Below are 23,679 nucleotides of genomic sequence, written 5' to 3'. Positions count from 1 at the left end.
GCTTGCTGTCTGTTTAGGGTCTTTCAAGTTCATTACTGCTGTTTTAGTGTGTTGGTGAGATTGTGGGCAACTAAGATGCCAAGTGGTCGGAGTAGTCTGGCAGTCATTTCCGAGACGTCTTTGATGTAGGGGAGAGTGGCTAGGGTTTCTGGACGTGTTTTGTCTGCTTGTTTGGGCTTGTTGCTGAGAAATCTCAACCTGTGTTCATTGGGTACTCACTCTTTTTGAATACACAATATAGGTGATCTTCCTCTGCTCTGCGTAGTTTCTCTGTGCTGTAGTGAATGGTGGCTCGTTGAAATAATGTTCTAATGCAGCTTCTTTTGAGGATGTTAGGATGACTGCTTCTAGTTCAATATTTGGTTCATATGTGTTGTTTTCCTGTAGATGCTGGTTTGAAGTTCTCCATGGCTGGTCGCTCTACTGTAACATCTAGGAATGGCAATTTGTTGTTGTTTTCCTCCTCTTTAGTGAATTTTATGCCAGTAAGGGTATTATTGATAGTCTTGAGGGTTTCCTCTAATTTATTTTGCTTAGTGATGACAAATGTGTCATCCACGTAATAATCTAAATACCCAAAAAGAGCACCTTGCCACATAATCTGTTAAAAGTTTGCTTAAGTGAAAGGAATCCCTGGTACTCACTTTGTAGATAACAAGTAACCATTTAATTATTTAATCCTAACAGTGAACAAATTAGACTTTCACTCTGTAACAATGATACAAATATTTCTGCAAGGCGCCCCACAATTTCCTCCCTAACTTCCCACAGTGTCCTAGGATACACTAGATCAGGTCCTGGAGATTTATCCACTTCCATAGTTTCTAAGACCTCCAACACTTCCTCTTCTGTAATGTTAACTGTTTTAAAAATAACAATATTTCCGAGTTCTCTCGCCTCCACTTCCTTCGCCACAGTAAGAACTAACACAAAATATTCATCTTATATCTCTCCCATCTCTTGCGATTCAACACAAAGATGGCCTCTTCGATCATGAAGGGTCCTACTGTCTCTCCAATTGTTCTATTGCTGTTAGTATATTTGAAGAACCTCTTTAGATTATCCTTAACCTTTTCGCCCAAGGCAATCTTACACCCCTCTGTCTTCCTGATCTGCCTCTTACGAATGCCCCGACACTCTTCATATTGTTCAAGCAATTCATTTGAATCCAGTTGTCTACATCTAATATGTTTTTTTTTAATTGTTGGCTAGAACCTCAACATCTTTATTCATCCATTGTTCTCTAATCCTAACAGCTTTATCCTTCATTCGAACAGGTACAGGATGGCGCTGATCTCTCATTATCGTATTTTGGAAGCCTCCCACTTATCAGACATCTCTTTTCTTGCAAACAGTTTACTCCAATCAACTTTTGGAAGTTCTTGTTTCATACCAATAAAATTTGTCTTACTCCACTTAAAAACTTTAATTTTTATGGAAGGTTTATTCTTTTCCATAATGATCACCAGACCTAAAGTGTTTCCTTACTATCACTTCAGTCACTTGCACAGTGATATCTAGAATGCTACAAATAGTGTACATGACTTATGTTTAAATAAAGCAGGAGATACCTGCCAATCAATTTTCTTCCAGTTATTCTCAATGATGGTGTGACTGTAAAATAAAGTGGTCGGTATTTTTTGTTAATATAGCTATATTAACAATTGACATGAAGCATTAATTTGGTTAGATATAGTAGTTATATTCAGAGAACAGTTCTTATATAGCACCAAAAACTAAACTCAATATAATGTTTGTTTCCAAGACTCTCAAAAATAGTGCAGAACAGCTGTTTTCATTCTGGCGATAAGTATGTCTTAGTCCCCCAAGGATCAATTCTGAAGTCTTTTCCCATTTACATATGTGGACTTGGATATACAATGACTTGATATACAAAGCATCATGTTAAAGACTGCAGATGAAATGAAATTTGGATATGTAGTAAATAATCAGGCTAGGAAATAGATCAGTGAGACAAGAAGCATCTATGGAGAGAACCAACATTATACTTCAGTTACGTTTCAAGGATGTTCATATGCTGAAAGGTCACAGGCCCAGAATCGTTAACTGTTTTCTTTCTTGTCACTGCCTGATCGGCTGAGTATTTCCAGCAATGAATGCAGGCTTCCAGCATGTACAGTACATTGCCCTTTGAATAAGGGAATAGTAACAGAATTAAGGAGGGTACAGATAGATTGTTGAAGTGGGCAGACATATGGCAGATGAAGGATAGTACCAAGGCAGATGGGATTACATAGATGGAGATGCAGAGACAATTCACCAAGGTGATGCCTGGGATGGAACAATTTAGTTATGAAGAAAGGCTGAATAAGCTCAGGCTGTTTTCTTTGGAGTTGAGAAGGTTGAGGGGTCACCTGATAGAGGTGTACAAGAGGGGAATCGACAGAGTGAACAGAAAACAGCTGTTCCCTTTAGTCGAAGGGGGCATAATTTTAAGGCGAGGGTCAGGAGGTTTAGAGGAGATTTGACCAGAGGGTGAGGGGGTCTGCAATGCACTGTCTGGGAGGGTAGTTGAACTGGGTAACTCAACCTTTAAAAAGGTACCTAAATGTCAAAACATTTAAGGCTACGGGTCGACTGCTGGAAGGGGAGACCAGTTTAGATTTAGTGTAGCTTTGGTGAAACAGACATGAAGGGCATCTTCTGTTCTTTACGATTCTATGATTAAATACATGATGTGATCATGTAGATAGGAAGAATGAAGAGAGGTAACAACTAAATAGTACAATTTTAAAAGGGTTGTTGGGGGGGGGGGGGGGTCGGTTAGGTGAGAGCAGGAACAGAGACACATAGGTCTGAATGTTTACAAAAACCTTTAAACATGACAAGACAGGTTGAGAAGGCTGCAAAAAACATATTGGATTCTTGATTTTAAGCAACAAAATTATGCTGAATGTTGGTTCAGTCTCAGCTGGAATACAGCATCCAATTATAAATCCTACATATTAATAAGGCCTTGGAGCAAGTTCAAAGAAACCTTACAAGAACAGCACCAGAAATTAGGAATTGCATTTATGCGGAGAGAACTTTTTAGAATACAGAAGGTTAGGCAGGGACTTGACAATTATGAATAATTTCACAAGTAAATAATGAGAAACTGCTATCTACTGCGAAAAGGGTCAGTGACCAGGGAACACAGATTTAAAGGAATCTACTGGTAGGGGTCAGTCAGCTTCATTAACTGGATGGCTGATCTGCAATGCAGGAGTTCAGTTCCTGCACTGGCTGAGGTTCCCGTGAAGGACTTGCCTTGTCAGCCTTCCCCTTGACTGAGATGTGTTGATTCTCAAGTTAAATTATGACCAATCATCACTCTCAAGAGGACAACACCCCTATGGCAACTTGACTTGACTACAAAAAGGTGACAGGAGAAAACTATGGTGATCTGGAATGCACTGCCAGAAAGGGTGAAACCAGGCGAATAAGATAAATACTTGGAAAAGAAAAAAAAGAAAAAAAAAACAAGTAAGGATGGGACTAATCAGAGCTCAACCAAAGAGGCAGCATAGCTGCAATTGGCACAAGCCCTCCCTTTGTACTACGACTTACGACAGGGAGAACACCAACTCTTACAAAGGTTATGGGTGGGTTAATGCACTGCAAAAACTGAACTATGACCACTGGATCACTAGGAATCTTAGTAGTAAAGATGTTTGACCCATTAGCCTCAAATTTAAAGCCTACAAGTGGTAAATTGCATCAAACTACTTATAAACTATTTATAGCTTCAATGTAATAACAAATGTGTGAGTGGTATTCATTATTCCTTACTTCTTTGCTCCATCTTTCTTTTTATGTCCAGCTGTTTCCAACACAGAATAAGGAAAATTTTTTATGAACTGATCTTTAAAATCAGAGAGATAGTGATTCCGTAGCCAGGATTCCTGAAAAACATAGAAAGAATCTGCATATATTCAACCACAACTGGACAAAATAATATTGTGCAAATAGTAATGCATCAATAGCATCATTGGACTAGTAATACTGCAGCTCAGGTGTATGCTGGTGACATGGGTTCAAATCCAGTGACAGCTTCTCATGGAATTTAAATTCAATAAAAATCGGGAAGTGAAAAGGTGATGATGAAAATTTAAATCATAAAAATCCATCTGGTTTACTAATGTCTCTTAGGAAAGGAATTGATGAAGGGCCACTAGACTCAAAACATTAAAAGACTCAGTCGGCTGAACAGGTAAGCTACTTAGTGTTCTTGTTTTGGAGACTAAGCGTAGAGTTATGGCAGCGCAGGCAGTGGAATGTTCCTCCTGCAGGATGTTTGAGGTAGGGGTGACCACCGATGCTTCTGCCAACTTCACCTGCAGGAAGTGTAGCCAGCTCCAGCTCCTCACAGATCGCGTTAGGGAACTGGAGCTGGAGTTGGTTGAACTGAGGATTATTCGAGAGGCTGATAGATAGAAGCTACAGGGACATAGTTACGCCAGAGAACAGAGGTAGCTGGGTAACAGTTAGTAGTGGGAAGGGGAGGAAGCGGGCAGTACAGGGATCCCCTGTGGTCGTTCCCCTCAACAATAAGTATACCACTTTGGATACTGTTGGGGGGGGACGGCCTAGCAGGGATAAGCCGCAGTGACCGGGTCTCTGGCACGAGGTCCGGCTCTGAGGCCCAGAAGGGAAAGGGGGAGAGGAGGAGAGTGCTAGTTATAGGAGACTCTATAGTTAGAGGGATAGACAGGCGGTTCTGTGGCCTTGGTGAGACTCTCGGATGGTTTGTTGCCTCCCGGGTGCCAGGGTCCGAGACGTCTCGGACCGTGTCTTCAGAATCCTTAAGGGGGAGGGTGTGCAGCCAGAAGTCGTTGCCGGTGCCACATGACAGTGAGGCAAGGAATAGGGAGAGAGTGCAGTTGAACAGGTGGCTGCAAGGATGGTGTAGGAGGGAGGGCTTCAGGAATTTGGACAATTGGACTGCATTCTGGGGAAGGTGGGATCTGTACTGCACCTGAACCAGAAGGGCACCAATATCCTGGGAGGTAGGTTTGCTAGCACTCTTCGGTGGGGGGTGGGGGTTTAAACTAATTTGACAGGGGAGTGGGATCCGGAGTTGTAGTCCACCAAGTAGGTTAGCTGTTTTTCAGGATGTCCAAGAATGTAGGGAGGCTGTGGAGAAGGTAGCACTGACAGGGAATACTTGCAGACACAGATGGTCTCAAGTGTGTATACTTCAACGCAAGGAGTATCAGAAATAAGGTGGGTGAACTTAAGGCGTGGATCGGTACTTGGGACTACGATGTTGTGGAGAAAGTGAGGACTGCAGATGCTGGAGATCAGAGCTGAAAATGTGTTGCTGGAAAAGCGCAGCAGGTCAGGCAGCATCCAAGGAGCAGGAGAGTCGACGTTTCGGGCATGAGTCCTGAAGAAGGGCTCATGCCCGAAACGTCGACTCTCCTGCTCCTTGGATGCTGCTTGACCTGCTGCGCTTTTCCAGCAACACATTTTCACCTATGATGTTGTGGCCATCATGGAAATGTGGATAGAAAAGGGACAGGAATGGTTGTTGGAGGTTCCTGGTTACAGATGTTTCAGTAAGATTAGAGGAGATGGTAAAAAAGGAGGGGGGGGTGGCGTTGCTAATTAGAAATGGTATAACGGTTGCAGAAAGGCAGTTCGAGGGGGATCTGCCTTTGGAGGTAGTATGGGCTGAAGTCAGAAATAGGAAAGGAGCAGTCACCTTGTTGGGTGTTTACTATAGGCCCACCAATAGCTGCAGAGATGTGGAGAAACAGATTGGGAAACAGATTTTGGAAAGGTGCAGAAGCCACAGGGTAGTAGTCATGGGCGATTTCAACTTCCCAAGTATGGAATGGAAGCTCTTTAGATCAAGTAGATTGGATGGGGCAATGTTTGTGCAGTGTGTCCAGGAAGCTTTTCTAACTCAGTATGTAGATTGTCCGACCAGAGGGGAGGCCATATTGGATTTGGTACTTGGTAACGAACCGGGACAAGTGATGCGCTTGTTAGTGGGTGAGCATTTTGGTGATGGCGACCACAATTCTGTGACTTTCACCTTGGTTATGGACAGAGATAGGTGCGTGCAACAGGGCAGGTTTTACAATTGGGGGAAGGGTAAATACGATGCTGCAAGACAGGATCTGAGGAGCATAAAAGGATGTCGTTGAAATGTGGAACTTTTTCAAGGAACAGATACGACGTGTCATTGATATGTATGTACCTGTCAGGCAGGAAAGAAATGATCGTGTGAGGGAACCTTGGTTGACGAGGGAGGTTGAATGTCTTGTAAGGAGGAAGAAGGAGGCTGACATAAGGTTGAGGAAACAAGGTTCAGACAGAGTGTTGGAGGGATACAGGAGAGCCAGGAGGGAGCTTTGGTGGGTAGGATCAAGGATAACCCCAAGGTCTTTTATGCGTGTGTGAGAAACATGAGAATGGTGAGAACGAGGGTAGGTCCAATCAAGGACAGTAGTGGGAGACTGTGTATTGAGTCGCAAGAGATAGGAGAGGTCTTGAATGAGTACTTTTCTTCAGTATTTACAAATGAGAGGGACCGTATTGTTGAAGAGGAGAGTATGAAACGGACTGGTAAGCTAGAGAAGATACTTGTTAGGAAGGAAGATGTGTTGGGCATTTTGAACAACTTGAGGATAGACAAGTCCCCCGGGCCTGACGGGATATATCCTAGGATTATGTGGGAAGCAAGAGAGGAAATTGCAGAACCGTTGGCAATGATCTTTTTGTCTTCACTGTCAACGGGGGTGGTGCCAGGGGACTGGAGAGTGGAGAATGTTATGTCCCTGTTCAAAAAAGGGAATAGGGATAACACCGGGAATTACAGGCCAGTTAGTCTTACTTCGGTGGTAGGTAGGATTTATGAGTATCTGGAAAGATATTGCTTGATTAGAGACAGCCAGCACGGACTGGTGAGGGGTAGGTCTTGCCTTACAAGTCTTATTGAATTCTTTGAGGTGGTGACCAAGCATGTGGATGAGGGTAGAGCAGTAGATGTAGTGTACATGGATTTTAGTAAGGCATTTGATAAGGTTCCCCATGGTAGGCTTATGCGGAAAGTCAGGAGGCATGGGATAGTGGGGCGTTTGGCCAGTTGGATAGAGAACTGGCTAGCCGGTCAAAGTCAGAGAGTGGTGGTAAATGGTAAATATTCAGCCTGGTGCCCAGTTACAAGTGGAGTTCCGCAGGGATCAGTTCTGGGTCCTCTGCTGTTTGTAATTTTTATTAATGACTTATAAGTGGGAGTCGAAGGGTGGGTCAGTAAATTTGCAGACGATACCAAGATTGGTGGAGTTGTGGATAGTGAGGAGGGCTGTTGTCGGCTGCAAAGGGACTTAGATATGATGCAGAGCTGGGCTGAGGAGTGGCAGATGGAGTTCAATCCCGACAAATAAGAATGCGGAATACAGGGTTAACGGTAGGGTTCTTAGTAAGGTGGAGGAGCAGAGGGATTAGATTAGATTAGATTATTACAGTGTAGAAACAGGCCCTTCGGCCCAACAAGTCCACACCGACCCGCCGAAGCGCAACCCACCCATACCCCTACATTTACCCCTTACCTAACTCTACGGGCAATTTAGCATGGCCAATTCACCTGACCTGCACATCCTTGGACTGTGGGAGGAAACCGGAGCACCCGGAGGAAACCCACGCAGACACGCGGAGAACGTGCAAACTCCACACAGTCAGTCGCCTGAGGCGGGAATTGAACCCGGGTCTCCGGCGCTGTGAGGCAGCAGTGCTAACCACTGTGCCACCGTGTCGCCCACAAGGATCTTGGGGTCTATATTCATAGATCTTTGAAAGTTGCCACTCAGTTGGATAGAGCTTGTAAGAAGGCCTATGGTGTATTAGTGTTCATTAGCAGAGGGATTGAATTCAAGAGTCGTGAGGTGATGTTGCAGCTGTATAGGACCTTGGTAAGGCCACATTTGGAGTACTGTGTGCAGTTCTAGTCGCCTCATTTTAGGAAAGATGTGGAAGCTTTGGAGAGGGTGCAGAGGAGATTTACCAGGATGTTGCCTGGAATGGAGAATAGGTCATACGAGGATAGGTTGAGAGTGCTAGGCCTTTTCTCACTGGAACGGCGAAGGATGAGGGGTGACTTGATAGAGGTTTATAAGATGATCAGGGGAATAGATAGACAGTCAGAGACTTTTTCCCCAGGTATAACAGAGTGTTACAAGGGGACATAAATTTAAGGTGAAGGGATGTCAGGAGTAGGTTCTTTACCCAGAGAGTGGTGGTGGCATGGGATGCGCTGCCTGTGGGAGTGGCAGAGTCAGAATCATTGGTGACCTTTTAGCGGCAATTGGATAGGTACATGGATAGATGCTTAAGCTAGGACAAATGTTCGGCACAACATCGTGGGCCGAAGGGCCTGTTCTGTGTTCTATCTTTTTTTCTTTCAACAGTTGCTATCAGCCCTTTTACATTTCTCCAGCAACTTCTGTTTTTATTTCATACATGATAATTGCATGTTCCCTGTTTACCTGTGTAAATGGCAACAGTAAAAACTATCTTTCTGTTTTAAAAATGAGGGGAAGATAATTCAATTGCCCTGGCTCAATCACAAAATGAACCATTATAGGAATGCCATCTCATTTTTTAAAATCAATGATTCATTTATCTTACCAGTTTCTGACTTTCATCTTGGCGCTGCATTAGTTTCCATAATAGTTGGATGATGCTGAGAACTTGCAACTTAAGCATCATGGCTTCTGGTTCAAGTAGGTTACTTGGTATGGCACCTGTTAGCTGAGCCGGAGAGGCTTCCATCCAACACTCCAAAAGAAGGGGTATGAGTATCTGAACAAACCCTTTCAGATTTTCCAAAGAGGATAAACCTTCAGTGTCAAGAGGTCTGGAAAACATAAATAGATAAAGTAAACGAACTATTACCGAAAGAGATATTAATCGACAAAATATTTCTTTTCAAATATACATCATTTAGGTCTTACTGCTACCAGTTACAAGTCTATTTTCAAAACGATGAAAAAAATGTTCTTAAATATTTGCCAACAGACAAAGAATAGCATAAGGAAAATAAAGAAAACGAAGACCTGTACGTGATAGAAAAGCATGAATACTAGGAAAGAAAAACGACAGAATGGTACGCAAGGGCAATCAAACCAAGTGAAAACAAGTATTATTACAGACATGGCTCCCATAACAACACAAAAATAGACCACTAACAGATATTCTGTCCTTGAGAAATGCCACCACTCACTACATCCCCTCGTCTGAAAAAGAGCTGCAGTATAATTAAACTTCAGTGCTGAAAAGGAGCCCATGCCTGCTTCCCTTGTCCTTAAATTAGTTGTTCCTCAATACGAACTCCAGGAGGTTGAAGTACTGTAGGTGAAGTCATGTTTTATTACCCAGTCTCAGAAAGAACTCCTAGAAAACAGCTCTAAAATAATCAAAATGATTTTGCTTTTTCTCCTTAAAATCGCTTAAAATTTGAACCAATAAGCAGAAATGAGGTTTAAACAATATAGTTTTCTTTGCAGAAATGAAGGATAGTTGGGGAGGCGAGAGATGGACATGAGATTTCCAAGAAGGAAAAAAGGAACACAAGGTCAGGTGCAACAATGCAATGGTGAGACATAAACCCCAAGCAAAACGGGAAAAGCCAATGACTTCAATGAAAAGATAATCTAATTTGGAAACACAGTCTTCACCTATTACCCATGAGTTCTAACAGATTTTCATTACAATAGCTGAAAAACACCTTTACATTTTGGATTATAAATGTGATCACCAAATAGCATTTTATAAGGTTATATGCAAATAACTAGTTATAAAAAGATATGATGACACTAAATACAAATCTGAAGACATTTTTTCCACGAGTTACAGTATAGCTTTTTGGGGTTGGCTAAGCATTAGGATGAATAAGTAATATAAATGAGATAGTTCAGGAGGGTAATTCTGCATATGTTCGCTGTGCCACCATCTTCAACATGAGCACTCTTCAATACAAACAGTAGCAAAAGTGTTTACCACCTAGAAGACATTCTGTTACAACACATTAAGACTTTTACAGAAGAACCTTCCAAACCAAGACCACTATCACCTAGGGGAACAAGAGCAACAGATACACAGGAATGTTACCGTCTGAAAGTTTGCTTCCAAGCTATGCAGCATTCAAATCGGATGACCCAGATCAATACAGCAAATCCAGGTAGGACCTCTGCAAAGCCATCAAGAATGCCATGAGACAGTACCAGACCAAAGTGAGACCCAAACAGACCCACCGCCTTTGGCTTGGCCTAAAATGCATTACAAGATACAAAGTGAATCAGAGCAAGATTGCAGACAAAGCCACATCTCTCCCTATGCTCGGTTTGAGCAGAATGCCAGCAATGCAATGACGCCTGCCCTGATTGCTCCTACAGTCATGGACACACCTGCTCCCTCAGTTACTGCTGCAGATGTCAGATCGGTCTTCCTGTGAGTCAACCCAAAGAAAGAGACGGGACCGGATGGTGTCCCCGGCCGAGCACCAAGGTTCTGTGCAGACCAAATGGCGGAGGTATTCATCAATATCTTCAACCTCTCCCTCCTGCAAGCCAAAGTCTCCACCTGCTTCAAGAAAACCACCATCACTCCTGTACCTAAGAAACCAATAACCATGAAGTGTTTTGACAGGCTGGTCATGACCCACATCAACTCCAGTTTCCCAGCCTGCCTCGATCCCCAACAATTTGCTATTGACATAACAGGTCCACAGCAGATGCCATATCACTAGCCCTACACTCATCCCAGAAACATCTAGCATCAAAGGACACCCACATCAGACTCTTGCTCATTGACTACAACTCAACCTTCAACACCATTATCCCCTCCAGAATACCTCAAAACTCTGACCTTGGTCACAGTTCCACCCTCTGCAACTGGATCCACAGCTTTCTGACATACAGACCACAATCCATGAAGCTAGGTAACTGTACCTCCTCCGCAATAACACTGGAGACCCCCAAGGATGCGTCCTCAGACCCCTGTACACCCACGACTATGTTGCCAAATTGGAAACAAACACCATCAAAAGTTCACTGATGACACCACCAAAATGGGATGGATATCTAACAATGACAAGTCAAACACCAAGGGTGATAGAGGGCTTGGTAACATGGTGCAATGTGAACACCATGTATCAAATACATGCTACTGTTACCAATTCTAACCTTTTGGTCAAGAACAGAAATGATGGCCTAGAAATTATCAGCTGTTTGGCTTAATGCTGATCAGAAAGCGTATAGTGTAGCAAGATTTTCAGGGTCCATTACAATTCCAAGGTTAGAAACTAGCATTCGGAAGCTAATAAACTACCTGCTGGAATTAAAAATAGAATTGAGGATTGGGAGGATTTTAAAATACAACAAAGGAGGACCAATAAATTGATAAAGAAATGAAGAACAGAACTAACAAAATACAAAAATGGATCGTAAAAGCTTCTGCATTGTCCATAGAAAGAAAACATTTGGCTAAGTCAAAAGTGGGTTGATTATACATAGAGTCAGGATAATTTATATTGGGGAAACTAAGAAATGGCAGAGAAGCTATCAATCTTTGCTAAGAAATATACAAGAAATATCCCAGAACTAGACATTTAAGAGACATAGGAGAATGGGAAATGAAAGGAGATTACTATTAGTAAGAAGGTGATCTTGGAGAAAATAATGAAACCAATGCTCCAGGACATGAATTTGTGTCTGACTGTGAAATGTGGATTCATTAAAAATTTGGAATGAAGCTAGCTAATGGCAACCATACATTCACTGCCAAATGTTATAAAAATCCATCTGGTTCATTAGTGCTTTAGAGAGGAAAATCTGCTATCCTTCCCGGATCTGGCCTACATGTGACTCCAGACCCATAGCAATGTGGTTGACTCTTAAGTGCCTCTGAAATGGCCCTAGTCGGATGACAGATGAAATGTAGTGATGGTTATCCACTTTGGTAGGAACAGTAGATGTGCATTTAATACTAAGTCACTGAAGGCTAACATAAGGTGGAGCAGGCAGTTAGTGGTATTATTATCCTTATTTCAACAATGAAACCTTGGTCCCTGTAACTTGGGGAAAATATTATTGCCACCGAGGAAATGCAATGAGTTCCCCAGACTGGTTTCCAGAGTGTCCTATGAAGAGATTGGAAAAAACTGCACATGTATTCTCCAAAGTTTCAAAGAACGAGAAGTGACCTCATTGAAAACTATAAATACTTAAAAGGGGTAGACAGGGTGGATATTCAAAAGGTGATTCCCATAGCAAACCAAGGGACGCAATATCAAAATAAGAGGGAAACCATTAGGTTTGACACAAGAACATTTTTTATTCAAATGGGCTGTGAATCTTTGGAATTCTCTATCAGTGATTAGTGCAAATTCAATAATTGAGTACGCTTAAGAGACTGACTGATTTCCAAGTATCAATGGCATGATGGGTTATTGAGATAGCATAGGGATAAGTTCATTGATGTCATAATCACATTGGTTATGTCAAGGAGGAGGCCATTCAATGTAAAGGTTAAGGAAAATGAAAAGTTTATTAAGTCTTTGCAATGTAAATTAAAATGTAATTTATGGTTAATTAAAGCATAAAGGCAATAACATTCTCCATGCATTCCAGGTAAGCATTTAAAAATTGCAGATCATTGCTCACATTTCAGACATTGCAGGTCCCTTCTTTGTTGACCGTTCATTTGAGATAAACCTAACACAGTTGCTTATACAACATTCACTCCTCCCCAAAAATAAAATTCAATAAAAAGGAATTGAAGCAATGAACCTTGGTGTTAAGCAGATATGAAAGTTCCTCAGACCTGTAAAATCAACACTAAGTACCTAAACTGGCAAAATTTATCAAAGCACCTCCAAGATGTGTAGATGGACTGTAGGTTTTATTTTACTTGATTTTGATTGTAACTGAATTGGGAAAAGGAATCTATTACAACGAAGCAATTATTGTACTTCGAAAAAGCAAATTACTAAAGCTCATCGTGCGGGCTGTTTGGTATTTACACTGCTCTGTTCAAAACTGATTGGGCTCTGGAATCATGACCAGTAGTGCATGCCAAAGGCCATTACAGCCTAACCAAAGCTAACTGGCTGAGTAGCTGAACAGTTTGTGGGTGTGAAGAACATTTGCAGAAGCTTTCAAAAGGGCAGATAGTGTCCCTCTCCCTTTATCTCCTCCTCCCCCCAGTGAAATACTGACAGCATAAAGAATGTCAATACATACATATTCCTTCCCCCACCCCACCCTCTCCCAGTTGTGACTGTTATAAATTGTGCCATTGCTTTTAAACAACATGTCAGAGATTTTATCATTCGCTAATCAGTCCATATGTGATTGCTGTGAGAAAGGTGAGAGAACGCAAAGGAAAAGATGGAGAACTGTAGATCTTGGGAAACAAAAAGAAATATCTCTATGAATCCTGAGAGCTTGTGTTATCAAACAGTTTCCCCAGTACTTTATTCCATCCACTCATAACACCAATTTTTTTTGTGTGTCTTTGTTAATATGTATGCATCAGTCAGCATCTATCCAAAAGGTAAACTAGGGACTTGGCAATTTTTTTTAAACTTACAAGACAACTCCAGGAATAGCAGAGCTTAATTTCCAGCATGCTACCTCAGTAAGGCATAACAGTACCTTAGCAAAGCTAAGCGAACATCCAATTAAAATACCGAATCTCAAAATGGGCAGAAGTAAAAGCCCTGCACAGCATGCCACATATTGTAACAAGGAAATAACAGAACAGGAAGAGATTTCATTCCTGATATTTTTTCCACTAGAACAGCTTACTTGTAGATGAGTTCTGCTATAAGGCCCAATGTACAGTTACCCCATTGTTCACTATCCATATTTCATGCAAGGGAGTTCATTTCATAAATATCAGCTAAATTTCAATATTTATGATATCACACCTCAATAAAAGACACAAAGATTTGGAGAAAATTAGGAGGCAAAATGCACAAATTTGAGGGCAATAATTAATCTTATAGATTAATCCAAGATGGAGGACAGGAAAAATTTCTGGCTGTAACAGCTGCTCCTTTGAGGTATTTTAGGTGCTGTAGGTGATTTCCTCGAATTCCAGGAGCAGCAATTACAGTTTTATATGCTGTTGCATTGTTTTGGAACTTTGGAGGAAAGTGAAAGTCAAAACAACAGCAGTTTTAAAAGGGAGAAGAATAGACAAAGTAAGCATATGGTGAGGTCAGTACAGAGAGAGAGAGAAAAAAAACTGACAGCAGTGAACCTGCACAGTTACTGCCTTTGTTGTTTGAATGCATGTATCGCTGGACATCGGAGTATGTCTGGGAAAATTAACAAACAGTGAAATTCACAACTGATCTTGGAGGAACTGTTTGGGCGAAGTTCACAGCACAAAAACAGATGAGTAAATTGTTTTTAAGTGTGACCTGCAGAAAGTCTGCAGTAGTGAGTAGAGTGGGTTCTTACTTGATTATATGTTTTTTGAGATATGTCTCTTGATTAAACTTAAATATAAGCCATAACTATTAATTTAACTGGGCAGTGTTTTGTAGAGGAATGAACGGTGTTATTTTCTGGGGCTGTAGATTGTGAAGGAGCAAAAATGGCCTTTAGTAGAGTGATATGCACTTCTTGTCAGGTGTGGGAGTTTAAAGAGAGTTTAAGGGCTACTGCGGATTATATCTGGAATAAATGCTGCTGGTTGCGAATCTTATCAGATCAAATGGAATGGTTGGAGAGCTTAGAAGCAATGAGAAATTTGCAACAGCAAGTAATGGATGGGAGTTGTACTGGGGGGGGGGGGGGGGGGGGGGGGAGAAAAGAGAAAAAAAAGTCTCAGATACAATCACTTAGGTGGGTTAACTCCAGGCAAGAGAAGAGAGGTAGGCTACTAGTGCAGGAGCCTTCTGTGGCTATACCCATTTCAAACAAGTATGCTGTTTTGGAAAATGTAGGGGGTGATGGATTCTCAGGGGAACGTAGCACAAACAGCCAAGTGTCTGGTTTTGAGACTGGCTCTAATGCAATGAGGGGTATGTCAGGTTCCAAGAGATCAATGGTGCTAGGGGGCTCTCTAGTCCGAGGTAGGGACAGACTTTTCTGTGGCCAGCAACGAAAAATCAAACTGGTGTGTTGCTTCCCTGGGGCCAGGATCAAATGATGTCTCAGAGAGGGTGCAGAATGTTCTCATGGGGGAAGAAGGTGCAGCAAGAGGTCATTGTCCACATAGGAACCAACGACATTAGAAGGGGAAAGGTGAAGATTCTGAATGGCGATTACAGAGAGTTGGCAGGAATTTAAAAAGGTTGAGAGTAGTAAGAGCTGCATTACTCCCGGTGCTACGAACTACTGAGGGCAAGGATAGGAGGATAGTGCAGATGAATGCATGGCTGAGTAGCTGGTGTACGGGAGAAGGATTCACAGTTTTGCATCATTGGAATCTCTTTTGGGGTAGAAGTGACCTGTACAAGAAGGACGGTTTGCACATAAATTGGAAGGGGACTAATATACTGGCAGGGAGATTTGCTAGAGCTGCTCAGGAGGATTTAAATTTGTAAGGGGGTGGGGGAGAGGAGAGGAGGTGGTGGGACCCAGGAAGATAGTGAGGAAAGAGATTAATCTGAGACTGGTACAGATCAGAACAGAAGCGAGTCAAACAGCCAGGGCAGGCAGAGACAAGGTAGGACTAATAAATTAAACTGTGTTTATTTCAATGCAAGGGGCTTAACAGTGAAGGCAAATGAACTCAGGGCATGGTTAGGAACATGGGACTGGAATATCATAGCAATTACAGAAACATGGCTCAGGGATGGACAGCCTGGCAGCTTAATGTTCCAGGATACAAGTGCTACAGGAAGGATAGAAAGGGAGGCAAGAGAGGCGGGGGAGTGGCGTTTTTGATTAGGGATAACATTACAGCTGTGCTAAGGGAAGATATTCCTGTAAATACATCCAGGGAAGTTATTTGGGTGGAACTGAAAAATAATAAAGAGATGATCACCTGATTAGGATTGTATTATAGAACCCCTAATAGTCAGAGGGAAATTGAGAAACAAACTTGTAAGGAGATTTCAGCTCTCTGTAAGAATAATAGGGTGGTTATGGTAAGGGATTTTAACTTGCCAAACATAGATTGGGACTGCCATTGTGTTAAGGGTTTAGATGGAGAGGAATTTGTGAAGTGTGTACAAGAAAATTTTCTGATTCAGTATGTGGATGTACGTACTAGAGAAGATGCAAAACCTGACCTACTCTTGGGAAATAAGACAGGGCAGGTGACGAAGGTGTCAGTAGGGGAGCACTTTGGGGCCAGCGACCAGAATTCTATTAGATTTAAAATAATGATGGAAAAAGGATAGACCAGATCTAAAAGTTGAAGTTATAAATTAAAGAAAGGCCAATTTTGACGGTATGAAGCAAGAACTTTCAAAAGCTGATTGGGGGCAGATGTTCACAGGGAAAAGGGACGGCTGGAAAATGGGAAGCCTTCAGAAATGATATAAAGAGAATCTAGAGACAGTATATTCCTGTTAGGGTGAAAGGAAAGGCTAGTAGGTATAAGGAATGCTGGATGACTAAAGTAATTAAGGGTTTGGTTAAGAAGAAAAAAGGACATATATGTAAGGTATAGACAGGATAGATAGAGTGAATCCTTAGAAGAGTATAAAGACAGTAGGAGTATACTTAAGAAGGAAATCAGGAGGGCAAAAAGGGGACATGAGATAGCTTTGGCAAATAAAATTAAGGAGAATTCAAAAGGTTTTTACAAATACATTAAAGATAAAAGGATAACTAGGGAAAGAATAAGGCCTCTCAAAGAACAGCAAGGCGGACTTTGTGTGGAGCCACTGAGTTTTTTCATCAGTATTTACTGGGGAAAAGGATAAGGAAAGATATAGAAAGTGCCCATATTACAGAGGAGGAAGTGCTGGATGTCTTGAAATGCACAAAGGTGGATAAATCCCCAGGACCTGATCAGGTATACCCTAGAGCTCTGTGGGAAGCTAGGGAAGTAATTACTGGGCCTCTTGCTGAGGTATTAGTATCATCAATAGTCACAGGTAAGGTACCAGAAGACTGGAGGTTGGCTAATGTGGTGCCACTCTAAGAAGAGTGTTAAGGACAGGTAACTATAGACCGGTGTGCCTGACCTCGGTGGTGGGCAAGTTGTTGGAGGAAATCCTGAAGGACAGGATGTACATGTATTTGGAAGGGCAAGGACTGATTAGGGATAGTCAACATGGCTTTGTGCGTGGGAAATCATGTCTCACAAACTTGATTGAGCTTTTTGAAGAAGTAACAAAGAGGATTGAGGAGGGCAAAGCGATAGATGTGATCTATATGGACTTCAGTAAGGTGTTCAACAAAGTTCCCCATGGGAGACTGGTTAGCAACGTTAGAGCTCATGGGTGGTGATGGTGGTGGAGGGTTGTTTTTCAGACTGGAGGCCTGTGACCAGTGGAGTGCCACAAGGACAGTGCTAGGTCCTCTATGTTTCGTCATTTACATAAATGATTTGGAGGCGAACATAAGAGGTACCGTTACTAAGTTTGCAGATGACACCAAAATTTGAGGTGTCGTGGACAGCAAAGAAGGTTACCTCAGATTACAACAGGATCTTGACCAGATAGGCCAATGGGCCAAGAAGTGGCAGATGGAGTTTAATTCAGATAAATGAGTGGTGCTGCATTTTGGGAAAGAAAATCTTAGCGGGACTTATACACTTAAATGGTAAGGTCCTAGGGAGTGTTGCTGAATAAAGAGATCACGGAGTGCAGGTTCATAGCCCCTTGAAAGTGGAGTAACTAGTAGATAGGATAGTGAAGGCGGCATTTGGTATGCTTTCCTTTATTGGTCAGAGTATTGAGTACAGGAGTTGGGAGGTCATGTTGCTGCTATACAGGACATTGGTTAGGCCACTATTGGAATATCGCGTGCAATTCTGGTCTCCTTCCTATCAGAAAGATGCTGCGAACTTTGAAAGGGTTCAGAAAAGATTTACAAGGATGTTGCCAGGGTTGGAGGATTTGAGCTATAGGGACAGGCTGAGACTGTTTTCCCTGGAGCATCGGAGGCTGAGGGGTGACCTTATAGAGGTTTACAAAATTATGAGGGGCATGGATAGGATAAATAGACAAAGTCCTTTCCCTGGGGTGGGGGAGTGCAGAACTAGAGAGCATAGGTTTAGGGTGAGAGGGCAAAGATATAAAAGAGACCTAAGGGGCAACTTTTGCACGGAGGGTGGTACATGTATGGAATGAGCTGCCAGAGGAAGTGGTGGAGGCTGGTACAATTACAACATTTAAAAGGCATTTGGATGGGTATATATGAATAGGAAGGGTTTGGAGGGATATGGGCCGGATGCTGGCAGGTGGGACTAGATTGGGTTGGGATTAGATTGGGATGGGATATCTGGTCGGCATGGATGGGTTGGACCGAAGGGTCTCTATGACTCTATGAAATCACAAGAAAACTGTAATGGCACAATGACATGGAATATACACATATGTACGAGTTTTATTTCTTACAAAAAGCTATGAAATAATCCAATTCATATTTGGTAGGGAGCAATGAGGTCAAATGGGTTGGGGCAATTATGGCAGAGGTGAGAGAGAGGTGTAATAAAAGGAATAGTTACGAGGAGTGCGGTGGAGATTTCTGAGAGATCAACTAAAACATTTCTGCAATGCATACTATAAACAACATTTTGTGGAGTCTCCATGCACTGAGAGACAATTAAACTTTTTTAAATTCAAGTGTTGCCTCACAGTTTCTTGCATACATTCTGCGATCCTGATTCAAGTATATTACTCCATGTTCTCCCGACCATCATCTTCTTGCCACTCATTCCCCGCAATTAAAATAAAAACCATGACACCATGCCTCCTTCTGGACTGGGCACCTGTTCATTATAGTGTTCTTCACTATAAAACTGACAATGGGTATGCATTTTGCAGGTAGGGAATCCAGCTTCACATTTTTACAGGTTAAGCCATCTCCACCCTCACCTCCTTGCACCCATCCTGGGATGGGCACTGATAATAAAAGGAAATCATCATAACCTCTATCGAATACCTTAGCAAGATAAGCAGATTTGAATTGAACACGTGGCTACAGGGATGGTGCAGGAGGGACGGTTTTGTATTCCTGGATAACTGGGGTAGCTGGGACCTCTACAAACAGGATGGTCTTCACCTGAACCAGAGGGGTACCAATATCCTGGGGGGGGGGGGGGGGGAAGAGAATTTGTTTAAGCTCTTCTAGTGAATTTAAAAACTTATTCAGCAGGGGGATGGGAACCAAAATTGTAGGTCGAGTATACAGGAGGATGAAAGTAGTGAAGTCAGAACTAAGATTTCAAGATTGCAAGAAGGCACCGGCAGACAAGAAGTTGGTTTGAAGTGTGTCTACTTCAACACCAGGAGCATCCAGAATAAGGTGGGTGAACTTGCAGCATGGGTTAGTACTTGGGATTGTGATGTTACGACCATTTCAGAGACATGGGTCGGGCAGGGACAGGAATGATTACTGCAGGTTCCGAGATTTACATGTTTCAGTAAGAACAGAGAAAATGGTCAAAGAGGGGGTGATGTGGCACGGTTAGTCAAAGTTGCAGAAAGGACGTTTGAGGACTCCTCTACTGAGGTAGTATGGGCTGAAATTAGAAACAGGAAAAAGGAGAAGTTACCCTGTTGGGATTTCTGTATACGCCCCCAAATGGTTCCACTGTAGACAGTTGGATAGCAAAGATGATCCTTGATAGGAGCAAGAGTGACAGGGTAGTTTTTAATGGGAGTCTTTAACTTTCCAAATATTGACTGAGAATACTAAAGTTCAAGTGTTTTCGATGGATCAGTTTCTCTCCAATGCGTGCAGGAGGGTTTCCCGACACAGTATGTAGACAGGCCAACAAGAGGCGAGGCCACATTAGATTTGGTATTGGGTAATGAACCCAGTCAGGTGTTGGATTTGGAGTTGTTGAGCACTTTGGTCATAGTGACCACAATTCGGTTATGGTTACTTTAGCAATGGAAAGGAATAGGTATATACCGCAAGGCAAGAGGTATAGCTGAGAGATAGGTAATTACAATGTGATTAGGCAAGATTTAGGTTGCAGGGGATGGGCATAATTGAAACGTGGAACTTATTCAAGGACCTGCTACTGTGGGTCCTTGACAAGTATGCACCGGTCAGGCAGGGAGGAAGTTGTCGAGCGCAGGAGTCGAGGTTTATTAAGGAAGTTAAATCACTTGTCAAGAGGAAGGCAGCGGCTTATGTTAGGATTAGATGTGATGGCTCAGTTAGGGCGCTTGAGAGTTACAAGTTAGCCAGGAAAGACCTAAAGAGAGAGCGAAGAAGAGCCAGGAGGGGACATGAGAAGTCATTGACAGATAGGATCAAGGAAATCCCTAAGGCTTTCAACAGCTGTACCAGGAATAAAAGAATCAAGCACAATAGTGGGAAGCTGTGCATGGAGTCAAAAGGAGATAGGGGAAGTGCTAAAATGATTACTTCTCGTCAACATTCACACTAATAAAAGTCAATGTGGTCGAGGAGAATAGGGCAATACAGGCTACTGGACTCAATGGCATTGAGATGCAGAAGGAGGTGTTAGCAATTCTGCAAAAAGTGTAAAAATAGATAAGACCCCTAAGGCCAGATGAGATTTATCCTAGGAAGCCAGGGCTTTGGCTTTGATCTTTATGTCATCATTATCTACAGGAATAGTGCCAGAAGATTGGAGGATAGCAAATGTTGTCCCCTTCTTCAAGAAGGGGAATAAAGACAACCCTGGAAATTATAGACCCGTGAGCCTTACTTCAGTTGTGGGTAAAGTGTTGGAAAGGATTATAAGTGATAGGATTTATAATCATCTAGAAATGAATAAGTTGATTAGGGACAGTCAACACGGTTTTGTGAAGGGTAGGTCGTACCTCACAAACCTGGAGGTCTTTGAGAAGGTGACCAAACAGATGGATGAGGTAAAAGTGTTTGATGTGGTATATATGGATTTCAGTAAGGCGTTTGATAAGGTTACCCACGGTAGGCTATTGCACAAAATACGAAGGCATGGGATTGAGGGCGAATTAGCAGTTTGGATCAGAAATTAGCTAGCTGAAAGAAAATAGTGGGTGGTGGTTGATGGGAAATATTCAACCTGGAGTTCAGTTATTAGTGGGGTACCGCAAGGATCTGTTTTGGGTCCACTGTTGTTTGTTATTTATAAAAATGACCTGGATGAGGGTATAGAAGGATGGGTTAGTAAATGTGCGGATGATACGAAGGTCAGTAGAGTTGTGGATAGTGACGAAGGATGTTGTAGGTTACAGAGACACATAGATAAGCTGCAGAGCTGCGCTGAGAGGTGGCAAATGAGGTTTAAGGCAGAAAGGTGTGAGTTGATTCACTTTGGAAGGAGTAACAGGAATGCAGAGTACTGGACTAATGGTAAGATCCTTGGTAGTGTAGATGAGCAGAGAGAGCTCAGTGCCCAGGTACATAGATCCTTGAAAGTTGCCACCCAGGTTGATAAGGTTTTTAAGGAGGTATACGGTGTGTTCATTTTTATTGGTAGAGGGATTGAGTTTCGGAACCATGGGATCATGCTGCATCCGTACAAAACTCTTGTGCAGCCACATTTGGAGTATTGTGTACAACTCTGGTCAGTGCACCATAGGAAGTATGTGGAAGCTTTGGTAAGGGTTCAGAAGAGATTTACTCAGAGATTGCCTGGTATGGAGGGAAGGCCTTATGTGGAGAGGCTGAGGAACTTGAGGCTGCTTTCATTAGAGAGGAGGAGGTTGAGAGGCGACTTAATTGAGACATATAAGATAATCAGAGGGTTAGATAGGATGGACAGTGAGAGCCTTTTCCCTTGGATGGTGATGGCTAGCATGAGGGACATAGCTTTCAATTGAGAGGTGATAGATATTGGACAGATGTCAGATGTAGTTTCTTTACTGAGAGTAGTAGGGGCATAGAACACACTACCTTCAATAACAATAGTAGACTCGTCGCCTCTAACGGCATTTAAATGGTCATTGGATAGGCATATGGACGAGAATGGAATAGTGTAGGTTAGATGGGTTCCATGGGTCAGCGCAACAGAGGGTCGAAGGGCCTGTACTGTACTATAATGTTCTATTTAAGTTTACTGATGAAACTGAATTAAATTGCATGGGTGGCATGCAGAAATGTTAAATAAATAATTTGACAGGGTTTATAGAGTTAACATCTAAAAAGATTAAGTGGCAAAACTGGTACCTTTCTTTATAAATACTTTTTACCATATAAAGAACAAACATACATGAAAAAGTCAACTAAAAGACAATGGATAATTAAACAGCTTTCTACTCTTTTAAGGTGCAGTCATTCAACTTTCCTTAGTGAGCAATGAGATCTGCCCAAAGATTCTCACCTTAGCCTGAACGGAATCACAGTACTGGGTTGAGATCCAGAGTGTTCGTACAACTGTATACGCTGCTGTCCAGTTATGTAATTCTCCCAGCTGACCTGCAATGTGGTCACATGCTCAGACCCAATCCTGTCATCAGTCTCAAAAATGGCTTCATTCTCCACAGATTGGCTTGAACCTTCAACAATTGCCTGTAAGAATTTTCTTAACCTACTCAATACATTGAGCCGCCACTGCTGAGAAGTAACCCGGCGGTTTGGGTTGACAGATAACATCCAGCAAGATATTTTTCCTCCAGCTTTCAATTCCTTTGTCAATTTCTGATGAGAAATTAGCTCCAGAAAATTCTTCAGCAGGATGCTGCTATGGTCTGTAAGAAGTTCAGGGTAATGTTCCAACAAAACATCTAAGATCTTCAAGGCATCCTCTTGTATCCCTTCTACTATGTGAGTCATTGCACTAGAAAGGTGTGCACAAACCAAAGGATAAAAAGGGGCCATCTGCTCACCAGAGATTCGAGGAGCTAGAAAGTTTAAAAGTTGAACAGTTGCTGATCTCACGGTGGGGTCTTTGTCTGTGAACACAGCTGCTACGTCACTGAGAATATTGGAGAGGTGAGATGTGATTACTGATGGATGTTGCGATACAAGGTCTTTTAGACCAATCAGAGCACTCTGTTTAATGCCCGAACTATAATGGTGCAACTGTGTCAGCAGATCCTATTAAGAGGGAAAAGGAAAGTTAAATTAACATCTGTACACTTTAATGGCAATATGAACAAAACATTCTCACAAATGCTTCAAAATCTTCCAGAACATGAAGTAACAAATTTGTTGAGAAATAATTCTATGAAATAAAATAATGAAGTTGTAAATACAGCCTAAGCCTCACTGAATGGTGGAACAGAATACAGGGATTAAACAGTCTACTTCTTGCGCAACATAAAAGATGGAACAGATAAAGTCAGACTGCTCAAAACACTTAACTTCTTAACGGAATTAAACTTCGGAGGCTGAACAGCAATGCTGAAGAGTAATAAAGATGAGATCATGGTGGAACAGATAAAGGCTTCAGTAGCAGCTGGGCTAAATCACGGAGGCAGGTGCAATTATGAAGATGGCCAGTCGGGGAAGATGCAGATAAGGCAAATCCCTAGCGGGAAATCTAGAACAAGGTGGTACAGTTAAAAATATGGAGTCTCCCAGTGAAGACATAAGAGGAGGGTTTCTTTACCATTTGGGCAGAGAGTTCTAT

The 23,679-nt window shown here is 42.2% G+C and overlaps 1 protein-coding gene across 3 annotated transcripts in view; it reads right to left on the bottom strand.

Moving 5' to 3' along the window:
* The window catches only part of tex10 (testis expressed 10), a 100,722-nt gene that overhangs the window by 64,368 nt on the left and 12,675 nt on the right, over positions 1 to 23,679 (bottom strand). For all 3 annotated transcript variants that reach the window (XM_043690023.2, XM_043690025.2, XM_043690024.2), the window contains exons 3-5: positions 22,429 to 23,144; positions 8,638 to 8,866; positions 3,793 to 3,905 (exon numbers count right to left, since the gene is read on the bottom strand). In XM_043690023.2, the coding sequence (XP_043545958.2) occupies positions 3,793 to 3,905; positions 8,638 to 8,866; positions 22,429 to 23,144 (1,058 nt within the window). The remainder of the gene's footprint in view (positions 1 to 3,792; positions 3,906 to 8,637; positions 8,867 to 22,428; positions 23,145 to 23,679) is intronic.

The sequence above is a fragment of the Chiloscyllium plagiosum genome, unplaced genomic scaffold, assembly GCF_037043375.1.
Source record: "Chiloscyllium plagiosum isolate Xiang-an unplaced genomic scaffold, Cpla_swu_hap1 HiC_scaffold_5, whole genome shotgun sequence".
In the NCBI taxonomy this organism is placed as follows: domain Eukaryota; kingdom Metazoa; phylum Chordata; class Chondrichthyes; order Orectolobiformes; family Hemiscylliidae; genus Chiloscyllium; species Chiloscyllium plagiosum.
Note: the sequence above shows the minus strand (reverse complement) of the source record. Positions and strands in the feature narration are given on the sequence as shown.